General features: G+C 41.0%; 1 protein-coding gene across 1 annotated transcript in view; it reads left to right on the top strand.

The window, feature by feature from the left end:
- AFTPH (aftiphilin) overlaps positions 1 to 6,062 on the top strand; it is a gene marked incomplete at both ends in the record, with an annotated part of 31,172 nt that extends 25,110 nt beyond the window's left edge. Inside the window, 2 exons of the mRNA XM_079532831.1 lie at positions 816 to 939; positions 5,918 to 6,062. Of these exons, the coding sequence (XP_079388957.1) occupies positions 816 to 939; positions 5,918 to 6,062 (269 nt within the window). The remainder of the gene's footprint in view (positions 1 to 815; positions 940 to 5,917) is intronic.
- Between the last annotated feature and the right edge of the window lie 6,092 nt (positions 6,063 to 12,154).

Here is a 12,154-nt window from a genome sequence, read left to right as displayed (position 1 = left end):
AAATTTAAATGCTCCTGAGCACCAAGATGTGGTACAGCGGTCTTGAAATATTTTAGTAATTTCAATTGTTGACATCTGGTGACTTTAATAATACAGTTTTTAATTGAAATGAATGTGCAACGTACATAAAGTCAAAATGTGGCATCTGATCTGAGACAGCTGAAACTAGAAAATCCAGGCTGAAGTGTCTGGATACATGATGCTTTATAAATGAAAGATGAAAAGGGAGCACAGGCAAACAGTTTTGGTAGCTGTATAAATATGGTTGTGTACCTTTTTTTAAACGCCATTCCACTTGTATGCATCATAAAAGCTGTTTTTCCTCACTTAAAAATAAAATAGATTTATCACATCCTCCTGTAAAAAGCAATACGCTGAACTCGCTGTAACATGTGCCAGTGTTGTGTAATCTGTCACTAAACAGCTGGTCACTGTTAACCATCAGCATTCTTTTAATAGCAGCAGTTGAGCTGAAGTAATTGAAATAATCCCTTTTAACGCAGCTGGCATTTTACAGGTATTTCTCTATAAAAGGTAAATTAAATCAGTTTGTTTACTCTTAGACTGAGACTTTGTATGCCAGACTTGATCCAAGGTGCGTGTACTTTGCAATACAGCTTTGAAAGCTACTGAAAAGGGTGGGGAGAAAAGATGCTGGTTTAGAAACAGACATGTTCTGTCAAGTTCTTTTCATATATCTTGAAATTTTAAACAATTCAGATGTTTACAGAAAAAAGTCTCTAGCAAGCTGGTCTGTGGCTAGTTATGGCTATCCTTGTCTCCAACCATCACTGATTATCATTTTATACTATAAGGTGTGGATCCTGAGTTGTATGAATTGACAACGTCAAAACTGGAAACTTCCAATGCAAGCAGCAGAGTGACAGATGCATTTGCAAGACTCATGTCCACAGTAGAGAAAGCAAGCACGTCTACAAGGTAAATACCATGGGTCATGCTTTTTTCTTTTTTCTTTTCTTTTTGTCCCTGAGGAGTGAACGTGTGTGCTGTTCGTGAAGGAAGAAAATGTTGAAAATGTAAGCCAAGGTTGCATGTTACAAACATTACATCTGTACTACTGTACTTTGAATTTTGTTTTATCACAAGACTCTAAAATAAGATGGGAAACAGCTTGTGAGCTGGCAGAAGTCACCACAATTAACTTCAAAAGGTAGAACCAAAGACTTAATTGGAGGATAAGACTTTCTGAATAACAGAACTGATTCCTAAGAGTGGAAGAGTAAACTGAAGCTTCCAGTTTGGGCTGCTAGGACTTTGATGGTCTCCTACATAGTTGCTAGATACAGATACGGTTCCAGCACCTGTAAAAATTTTGATGACCAAACATCAGATTTGTTTTGCTGTTGCCAGTTACTTTTTAGGAGCTAACATATAGCTCATGGGGCTGGTTCATTATATCCTTTCTGCTTCATGGAGCTCATGCAAAATTCTTCTGTACGTAGAGTACAAGAAGGCTTTATACGTCAAATGTCTTCCTTGACGTCTGGCCTGGTGAATAGGTAGTCTTCCACTTCTTAAGCTTGAATACTTTGGTTTATATCTTTAAAATGCATCTTAACAGTAGAATTGTGAACGCTATTAATATACAGTCAGCAATCATGCCCATTAGAGAGGCACTGATTCTTAGCAGTGAAATGCTTTTATTGTTGAAGAGGTACATGTCTATTTTGTAGAAGTATATTTTATAGTTGCTTTGCAACTTACAGCAAGATGTCTTCTCTCCGAGCTTCAGCTCTCTAAAACGAAACAAATAAGTTTCTATGCAGCATAGCACTTAAGGCACACGGGTGTAGTTGAATAGAACTGCAGCATATGTAAGGAATTCTAATGGTTGGATACAGCAGCCTTGTGTAAAATAAGTAACGCTGAAATTTTCACAGCTCTTTTAGAACATATTCTTTCACTGAGGAAAGTCTTGATAGTTTTCCTGCAGTGAAAACGTTTGAAGTGAATGCTGAATAAAAGACCAACACACTGAAATTTCAAGAGAGAACCAGTAGAGGGAACTCCATACCTCAGTGCTGATTTTTCCTCCACTTTTGGATTGCCTGTTTCTACCCACGCAGGGCATATACTTCTTGTGAAGATAAGGTAGTGGGAAAGTCTGACTTTAACTAATTAGCAAATGTAGAAATAGTTAGTTGGAAATATTTTTGTAGTATATTCAAAAGTCTAACTTAAAAGTAACCACAAATTTGCAGCAGGATACACACACTCCAAATACTGTTATCTATTCTCTTTATCTCCATTCTTAGATTTGTCTGCTTGCTTGGCAGACTTTTTAAGATATGTCTGCTTTGTATTTACAAATGAGCAGCACAGTCTGCTTAGCTCAGGAATGCTGACCTTCATTTTTCTATGTTATTTTCTTTGGGGGTGAGTTTTTTGTTTGTTTGTAAATGCTTTCACAGAACACTTGAAACTTTCAGTTGCTCTGTTGAAGCTCGATGATTAGATATCAAAGCTCTTAGTTCTGGAGGTCACTGCTTGGTAACGGGAAAAGGTTCTAAACTGGTACTATTGAAATACAGCTGGCTGTAGGGAAAGTTGGAGGCCTCAAATGTGCCAGTTATGTTCAGATACATGCAGATGAGCTGCTTTAAAGCAGCTGTTTTCAGTGATAAACATGATTTGTGTGTTTCTGTCAGCTCTGAATCTTAAATTTTTTTTTCTTTTCATATGCTCTGAAAAAAGAAACGGTATCTTGAAAACCTAAAACCTTCAGAGAGATAAGGTCTTATCTCAGCAGTATGCTAGATATGTTGCAGTGTGTTTGCTTTGTCCAGTGGAATTGCTTTTCTTTTGAATATTTTATTCATAATGAACCTATAGCCCTGGTAGCTGGGCAAGGGCGGCTCAACAAAGATGGCCCACATGCACTAAAATGGAAACAAACTTCACCACTCCTGGTGAATCAGGGGAAGATGTGGCCTGTGACACAGCACTGCTGTGATGGCGATTTCACTTGCTCTGAGACTACCCCGTATTTATCTGTAAATTGTCTGAATTCAGGATCTTTGAGGTTAAAATTTGGAGGGAGGTACCAGTTCAGCTATAGGAAGCCACCTTTCTTTGAAATAGCTCCATCTTTTGCTTGTGAAATGATCGCCTGAAGTTGGAAAATCAGTTTCTCAAAAGGAAAGAGTTGGGAGAGGAGGGGGGGAACATTGCAGCTTGAGTATGACACCTTGAAGGCAGCAGTGAGTTTTGAATGCCATCGCTACGGGGCAGCATTCCACTGAGACTGCGGCCTTGCCCAATCTAAAGTTTATCTGCTGGCTTCTGGAAGGAAGAAAGAGCCCTGATACCATTCCAAGAAATAGCTGAAACCCTCATTTAAACTGGAGATACTCCATGTGGGTAGTGTTGGATGTAGCAGGCTAACTCTTGATTAGAGAGCGATTTTTCAAGTCTCTAATTGGCTCATTGTTGCTATTAGAGCCTGGCCTTTTTGGTGACATCCTTCAAACCTTTTGCAAATGCGAGTGATCACTGAAATCCTGAAGGACTGAATGCTGCACAAAGGGGTTAGAATGTAAACTGGAACAGTTGGCTGTTAGTGACACATCAGCAAAGCATTACGTGTTTCTTGCTGAATCTTCTTCCAGCAACTTTTGTGCCTGTCAGTCTGGCTAATTTCTTGCAGCTTGGTGTTAATGTGCCATTAAAAAAAGAAAAAGAAAAAAAGAAAAAAAAACTTCATGCCAACAGGTAGAAGAACAGGTCTAATTGCTTGGGGCAAGGTATTCCCTCAGTTCCCTGTCTTGGGAAGAAATGTAACCTGATGTTAGAGAAGAGGTGGAGAGGGCAAAGTGTTTTCTTAAAGGTAGTTTTAAAGCGTTGATGATGTTAATGTAAAACTAGACTGCAGTGATGATGGTGCTTTAACTCTCTATAAACTTAGATAATGAGTAATTGTGTAGGGTTGCCCTGTGATATTTGCTACCGAAGGTGTTGACGAGTCTGTTAGCCAGAAAGGCTAATTGCAGTGCCCAGTCTCTTCTGGAGGAGCCTACACCAAATCAAACGCAGCACTGCCTCCAAGACCCAGCAGTGCAGTTTCTTCGCATGACACAGTTGTGCAGAGGAGGAAGAGGCATATAAATAGCAAGGAGTGTGTGAGCTCCATCTTGGTGCCTGATTACAATTGCAGGAACTCCTTTTAATGCAGATCTCTGAGTCAGCCCTCTTCCTTTGGCTTCCTCTGTCAAATGCTCCTTTGTTAGCTGTAAGTCCTTGATCACCAGGAGTTTGTACCTTTAAGAGGCTTGTGGTAAGTGATTACTAATAGTGGCACCAGATACTGATAACACAGTGGTGGGTGACAAACACATTTCAGCAGCTCAGAGATAGTCCTTAGAGTGTGTGCAGCACTGACAGTGAAGCTGTTAGAGAAGGCTGCACATATTGGCTCTCTGCTTCTTCCATCAGTAAATCCAGCACACAGCTTTGTTTATCCTCCAGAATTTGGTAATCTGCCTAGTCAGTGGCTCATGAAATTCCACTGCAGCAGAGAAAAGAAAATATTGCTATTCTAGCAAAGAAAAGTCAGATTTAGTGTCTATAATGCCTCATCTTGAGATCTTTCATCAAGTAGAGATTTCAAGTAGCAAACAAAACTGATAGCTCTGTGTCAACACAATGATCAGTGATGTCAAGGATGAGTTTAACTCCAGTTTTTTCTCTTGTTCCTTTAGCCAAGAAATTCTGAGACTGCTGCTGAAGGAAACACGTAGCTTCTTGCTTTCTCCTGATCTCTAATCATCTTAGGGAACCATCCTGACAAAAAAAGATGCATGACTATATGTTGCTTTCTGATTGGAGAAGTGATTTCCCTCTCACAGACACAGCTGAAAGTTTGTAGCATTGGATAAGATATGAAAAGGAAATTTCTGAAATGCTCTATGGAAAGGCAGTTTGTTTCTAGCCTTTTGTCTCAGCTTCTCACTCTGTGGCAAAGGAGCTTCTTCAGCAAGGATTTCTAATGTCACTGTAGGGTACAGCTAGTGCCTTTCTTGGGATTATTTGTTTTTTTAGTGATGGCCAGGGTTCTTCATGATAAAGCACTACGTATGGCCCTGTGGGCATTGGATGGGATCTTCTGTGGCTGTTTGAACCATTTTACTTAAGAAGTGCGAGTTCCTTGTGAAGAACAGTGAGAACCAAACTGTGGGTTTCAGATTCTTCATTCATTTGTGCTCAGTAATTCTGGTGAATAATGCAAAAGGCAAAGTAAATACCAGCAGTTCCCCCAGCTGCTGTGTGCATCCTTATGGCTACGCATGCCGCTGCACTTCAAAGCAAGTTAGCTGCAAGTTGTGAGCTACCTTCTGCTGATGGTTGAGACCCTGGTGAGGGGGAGAAAAGGGCTTGTGGATCACACAGCAGAGAAGTATGGTATATAATCTGAGTGTAGTTGTGTTGGAAACACATCTGAAGTACACTTGTATTACTTTTTATTTTTAAAGCAGTATGCCTGGAACTTCTTAATGAACTTTCTAGATTTTTCCATTTGATACTGAAAGATTGTGCTGAACTTAGGCAGTTTAAAGCTTACGTTCCTTTTGTCTTAGCTCTAGAATATGAGCATGGCAGTTTGTTCAAACGAATAGTCCCAAAATGGCACACTGGAACTTGCCTCCCCCTGGATAAATTAGCATCTGAATAGGAAATAATTTCTCCTTATTGCAACAGTATTCAGGAACGTTTTGCTGACTTCCCATTGAATGTTCTGTTGGTAGGCAGGTATGTATTATAACATTAGCCTAGCTTCAAATAGCTTGCAGAAGTGCCTGTCTGTGGGAGACAAACTGACAGAACATTGCTTCTATCGGCGATTCTTTCACTGATCTGTCGGATTGCAGATTAATGCACTTTTTTCTTTTCTTCTCAACAGGAAGCCTAAAAAGGAAGAACATCTTAGTGAAGAGGCTGCCAAGGTGATTTCTAGCCTTCCTGACTTAACTTTCATGCATGCCAAGGTGTTGATGTTCCCAGCCACATTAACACCTTCAACAAGCTGCCAAGAAAAGGTAGACTAAAGTGATGTGAATTGGACGTTTTCTATTGATTTTTTTTTCTTCCCTCTATGGGTCATGAAAAGCAATCTTGCTTTAATTAAAACAACAACAACAAAAAAATCAAGTTCAGATGATTTGTTGGTAAGCAGCACTAGAAAGGTATACATAGTTATGTATATTTATTTACATACTGAAGTCCTAAATTTATATTAGAGAAAAATGTAAATAATTGGGGGTAAATCTTTTTGAAGATCTATTCTTTTTGTTGTGCTGGGGTGTATACATTTATGTCTTTGTGAAATACACTGGTGGTGTCCTTCTTACAAAACTTTAAAAAGTTTAAAATATATATATATCCTAGAAACACATAATGAAAAAACTTCAATCTTCACAATGCGTGAAGTCCCCTTTAAAAGTTTTCAGATTGCATTGAGTGTCTTTTTTCTTTCCGGCCATATATTAAAATACTTTTTGATGGGCAAACAGAAGGTTGCATTGAGGGGTTTCAGTTGTTTTTTAAAACTCAGTCTTTTCTGTTTTAACAAGCTTAGGATGTGTTCTTCCTTTTCTTCTCCCCCTTTCCTTCCCTGGTTGATTGGTTGGCTGATCAATTTTTGTTCTTAAACTGGAGTGGTATGGTTCTGTCACTACGTAGCCTTTTGAAAGGTGTGCTGTCAGTAACTTTTCGTTCCAGTTACGGATCCTTGTCTAAACACTTGATTTTTTGAGTCATTAGGAGGTTTTCTGCTTTTAATCAGTTTGATTTGGAAAAGAAGGACCAAAACTATATGAATGTCTTACAATGAAATTTATCTGTTAAAAATTCTTATGTTTTGTTGTACCACTATTTCTGTTTGATTTTGCACAGTGTAAAATGACATAATCATAGATTGCTATGGTTTTAGGCTGTATATACAGTAAAAACTATGGGTTGTAAATGTTTGGGGAAATTCCTATGGAAAAAAGAGAGCTATGTAGAAGAACCTCTAAAAAGGTCAATGTGCATGCCCAAGGTCTTTTGAGATTTAAGTGTGTAAATTTCCTTTTAGCTTACACAAAATAAAATAATTTAAAAGATATATATGTATATAGCCTGTTTTCTTTTTATCCAGAATATGTACATTATTCCTGATGCTAAAATTGATGTGCTGCATTAACAGCAGAACCTTTTAATTTTCGTTGTACAGTCCCACAACACACATTTATCAGGGTCCTGCAGAAGGAGAAGCAGACTTCTCTTCAACTGTCCTCTCTCTCTCTGAGTATGTAATGGTGAAGTCTTTTATTCCTGCCTCTGACTTAGAGGGTGCTATGGCTTAAGACATGTTGGTATTTGAGATTAAAGACTTTTTCAAAATAACTGGCAGTGCTGAACTGCAAGAAACACAAATGCAGGTGATGTGGGAGGGGACGCCTGGTTTTGCCTGTTTCCTAGATAGAATTAAAATGTAACTGTAGCATTCACTTAAGTTTCCTAATGTGTTAACTTGCACCGTAGCTCTTTCAGCAAGTCCTGTTCAGAGGGCATCGTGAACTATTCACAACAGAGAGTCTGCAGGTAAGGCCTGCTCTGGGTGCAGATTTCTTTGATGGGGCTTTGTGTGGGCAGGGAGGCTGTGCATCTAACCTTTTCTATGCACACAGCTCTTTAAGTGCTAGTCACCAGCACTTCATCAGCTGACAACTAGTTCTGAGAAACCTCCAATGCATTTTTTTTTTACCTCTTCTTTGAATTCTTTATCCTCTGGCAGCGCTTGGATCAGAACAGGTAAAGTTGGAGTTTGATGTTACCAGCTGATAAGCTGACATGTTGTCCTCACAGACTTTTCTCTTGTAGGAGCCCTCTTGAAAGATTAGTACTGGATGGAGTTCTACTTTCGTGAGCACAGGAGTTCCAGTGAGTGGTGGCTGCTCAGAATTGAAAGAGCAGTTTATACAGTTGTGATAAAGTTAATTTGTAAAGGCGAAATCGACTCTTGCCTCCAGTCAGCGATGCAATGTCCAGTGCTATAGTAAAAAAAAAAAAATAAAAAAAAAAAATAAAACAAAAAACCACACATACAACCAGCACTCTTTTGTAGTTGGAAAGATTTATGCAACAGCCAGCTGCTTTACTGTATACATCCAAAAAGCTTGCATTTGCTTTAGCAAATTTTCATTGCAGCGCTCACTTCATGCCTGTTTCACCACAAAATTTGCTTTGCTGTTCTCACAGGTTTAGCATAGTATTCTTCAACGCCTGCTTATTTTATTGTTCATTTCTGTTTGGCTGCTGTAGGTTAAAAACGGCCCTTTTGTTCTTGTAACTGTAGCGGGTCCCTTGGAGCTGGAGCAGTGGTATAGCTGCAGCAGAGAGCTATAGCTATTGTTCCAAGGAGAATATGTTTAGGAGCTGACTCATGATCCTTGTCTGGCAGCGAATGGACTGAAGTATTAAGGAGAGGTGGGGGTGGAAGTGCCAGCTGCAAGTTGATCTTTAGTCTCCTCACAATTGCCTCTAGAGGCAGCTGCCCATTTGTCTTACCAGGCCTCAAGTGCGGTCCTAGTGGCCTGCCGTAAATGGGGGAAGGGAAAGAAATGGCAGGGGAAGGGATTTCTGCTTTGAGTGATGAACCAATCTGACTCTCTGTGAAACCTGGTGCTACCCACAGCGTGTTTATGGGGGTTTTATGTTGTTTCTGCCAAAAATGAAAAATAAAAGATTACCTCTCACAGACCTGCTCTACGCTGAAAAAATAAATCTTCCATCTGAATTCAGCTTTTTGAGACGGATGCTGTTTGCCTTAAAAAGCAGTGTTGCTTTTCAGCTGCTTGTTTAATCTAACCCCATCTTTCTTGTCAATTATGGGATGGACAAAAAGATTCTTCTGCCTCTCTCCTGTCCTTTAAAGGCAGTTTTGTCTAGCATATCTAGTTGACATAGAGGTGCCCTTCCGTGCTCTTCCCACTGACAAGATGGCCCTTGTCTAATTCAGTCTGGCTGGTTAAGTCTGTGGGCAGTAAAGTCATTGGTACTTTCTGCACACGTGTGTTGCTGTGCATTGCCTTCTGACATTCACTTGAGAAGCACTGTCATTGAGCAGCAAGGCACTTCTGTGCTCATCCAACAGAAGCAGCAAAGGACACTTGGTTGGGATGCAACCAGCAGAGTTGGAACGTGGCCATAAAGCAAAAGTCCAAAGTTCCCAGTGTGAAAAAAGCTGCAGGACCCTGAATAACTGCAAAGAAGAGTTGAACTCTGCTGCTGTTATCCACAAGACTGCACTCTGACACTCCGTGGTTCAGTGCTGACTTACCATGAGCTTTGCCACCTGCTGCACTGCCTCCAGGACTTGAGGCTGTAAGTCTTCCTCAGAATACTGTTAGTTTGACAGGTTCACTTTGAGATCCCAAGAATGAAGCTTATGAGTAATGTACATAAATGCCCTCCTGTGCAATTAGTGTGTACAGAAGCCAACCTTTTGTCACGCTGGATTGCTGAACAGTTTTACATGATAGTGAAATCACTGTGACTGTTGTTGAGTTGTTGGACTGCACTGCTCTTCAGCTGGATATCCAGAGATCTGTATAGGATGGAAGGGAGGTTTAACTCAGTGTGTATAAGGGGGATCAGCCCAGGTGCAACTGCTTATCTCCAGGTACAACTCTTCTGCTACACTTCTGTACCTATGTATAATTATCTTTTAGATTTCAGAGCAGTCTGAAAGAAGGATACCTAGCTGCAAGATGCACTTGAATATAATTAATAATAACATATGGCATGAAATGATGTACAGCAGCTTCTAGGAGTGTCTGCTTACAAAAGCAGAGAAGTTGATTTGTAATCTGGTCCCTGTGCTGAACAGGTGATAAAGGCAGCAGGCAGCCCGTGTGCTCCCCTAGGTGAACCTGGGACATGAAAGCAGGGAAAAAGCAGCACCTCGTTTGCTCATTTGTTATACGTTAAGGTCTCTGCAGCATCGGGTGTTAGGAGCATGTGCTAAATACTGAAACTGCTGGAGCTCTTGTTTTTAATCTTGTCATCTCACTCTTAAACTCTTAAGATGTGTTGTTATCCCTGCACTGTGGCAGGGTTGTGGCAGAGACCAGCTCTGTTTGATGTGCCGTGATCATCTTTTGAAGTTTGCCAGTGATACCTAGGAAGCACTCAACTGATAAAAGTGTCAAAAATACCTCACAGGCATAGTGGATGCTCACTGTCTTCCATCTGGATTTGCTGTATTGTCACCCAAGGGATTTATTCCTATATTAGAGATTCGGAATCTTCATCTGCAGATCCACTGTTAATCTGGACTCTACTCACCTAATTTTAGGGCAAATATCCCCCAGAGGTCCCTAACATCACACATAGGAATTGGGCTGTGTGCCTTAAATAAGGCTTGGGACTACTTGTAGAACGTGAAGGGGCAGAAAAATACTTCTCTTTCATCTGGAATAGGCCATGGTCCTGCAGAAGGTAAAATAATGAGTAACTAAGGACTAATTCAAAGGAGAGTCGGGTACTGTAGATACTTTGAATGTTTGGTTAAATAGACTTAGTCCTTTTTGTGTCGTTTTCCCTGTGCTTAATGATACTTTTGCTGTAATTTTATATGTTTAGAATTTGTATGCACACATGCAGAAAACCAAGCCTGAGGCATCAAAATGAAGCTGACCCTTCTGGCCTGCATGCCTCAAGGTGCTCTGCTGGGCTGCCGCCTGTGTCCCTGCTGATGTATGACAAAGGGAGAGTTTGCTGCTAACCTGCTCCACCTGCGTTGATGCAGTTCAGCTGTTGTGGCTGCTCTTTACCCTTTAGGGCTACAGCAGCAGGGGTTTGTTGGTAAATATGCACACACAGTCCTGTGCTGTGAGTGTTTGCTTAGTTTACTCCAGCAAGCAGACCTGCTCCTAATACACGTGGGTTACCTACTGGTATGGTTGTCGTTGTGTGAGCCTTCATGTGCATAAAGCAATTTAAAGCAATGAAGGTTATTAGATGGGGAAGGAGGGAAGCAGAGGGGCAGTTTCAGCCCTGCTCAGTAGCCCTGTCTGTGCCTTTGTCTCAGCTTTTCCAGTCAGATGTGTCTCGATAGCTTTTTTTTAAACCCACAAGTGATCAAACGTTCTGTTTCCTTCAGACAGTGAAGAACTGCAGTGAGCACAGCTACTGAAACCAGGTGTGGTTTGAAAGATGGCCTTAATCTTATAAATGGCAGGAAGTATTGTCTCATCTGAGCTTGTCTTCGGCGCTTGGGAGGCATTAAACAAAGGGAGAAAAGCGAGTGCTTTGGATCAGACCTTAATTTTTGACTGGCCTTCTACTGCCTGGGAGGCTGGCTGCCTTTTAGCAAACTGTCCAGCACGGCTCAGGTAACTGTGGCCTCAGGCTGTAACGCAGAGAGCCTAGCAAACCTCGCTGTGATGCAAATAGGGTGGATGGTGATAGGGCGAGGGGGAATGGTTTTAATCTAAAGGAGCAGCCATTTAGATGAGCTGTCAGAGGGGAGTTTGCTGCTGAAAGTGTAGCTGCACTGCTGACTTTCTTAGTCCTGTAGGTGCACCAGTGTAAGGACTTCACAGAAAAGAAGACCAGTTCAGCTGGATCTCCCAATGGCCCTTCAGCTCCTCATTCAGCTTCAGAGGAGAGAGCTGGGAGCAGATTACAGGGGAGTTGAGTAGTGGAAAGTATCTAACAGCTCCTTCAAAACAGACAGAGGTTGGCTCGTGATCCGTGGGATTTTCTGATCCTGTTTGGTTCTGACACTCCAGGAGTCATGGTACAGATACAAAAACTTGGCTGTTCAGGAAGGAAGTTGAAAATAGACATGAAGTATCCCCAGCACGTGCCTTCAAACTCTCCCTTTCATCACCTTCCCCAGCCTGAATCTCATAAAATGTTTTGTGCCAGTCTCAGCAACTTGGCCTTAAATCCTGTTTGCACACGAAAGCCAACCTTCTTGGTAGATTTTCTTTTTTTTTGAGCGTGTTACTCCACTGAGTGCAGGGACTGAGTTTTCATTAGGAGCTCTAAAGCCTTTTGTCACTTTGTTAATGCTGGATTGAGTTAGGAATCACCTGCAGCTGGTAACGGGTGTTTTGCAGCTGTTTAAGGCTATTACAGGTCACTCTGC

Source organism: Tetrao urogallus, assembly GCF_951394365.1.
Source record: "Tetrao urogallus genome assembly, chromosome: 2".
NCBI classification, from domain to species: domain Eukaryota; kingdom Metazoa; phylum Chordata; class Aves; order Galliformes; family Phasianidae; genus Tetrao; species Tetrao urogallus.
The sequence above is the reverse complement of the archived record's forward strand: the minus strand, read 5'-3'. Positions and strand labels throughout refer to the sequence as shown.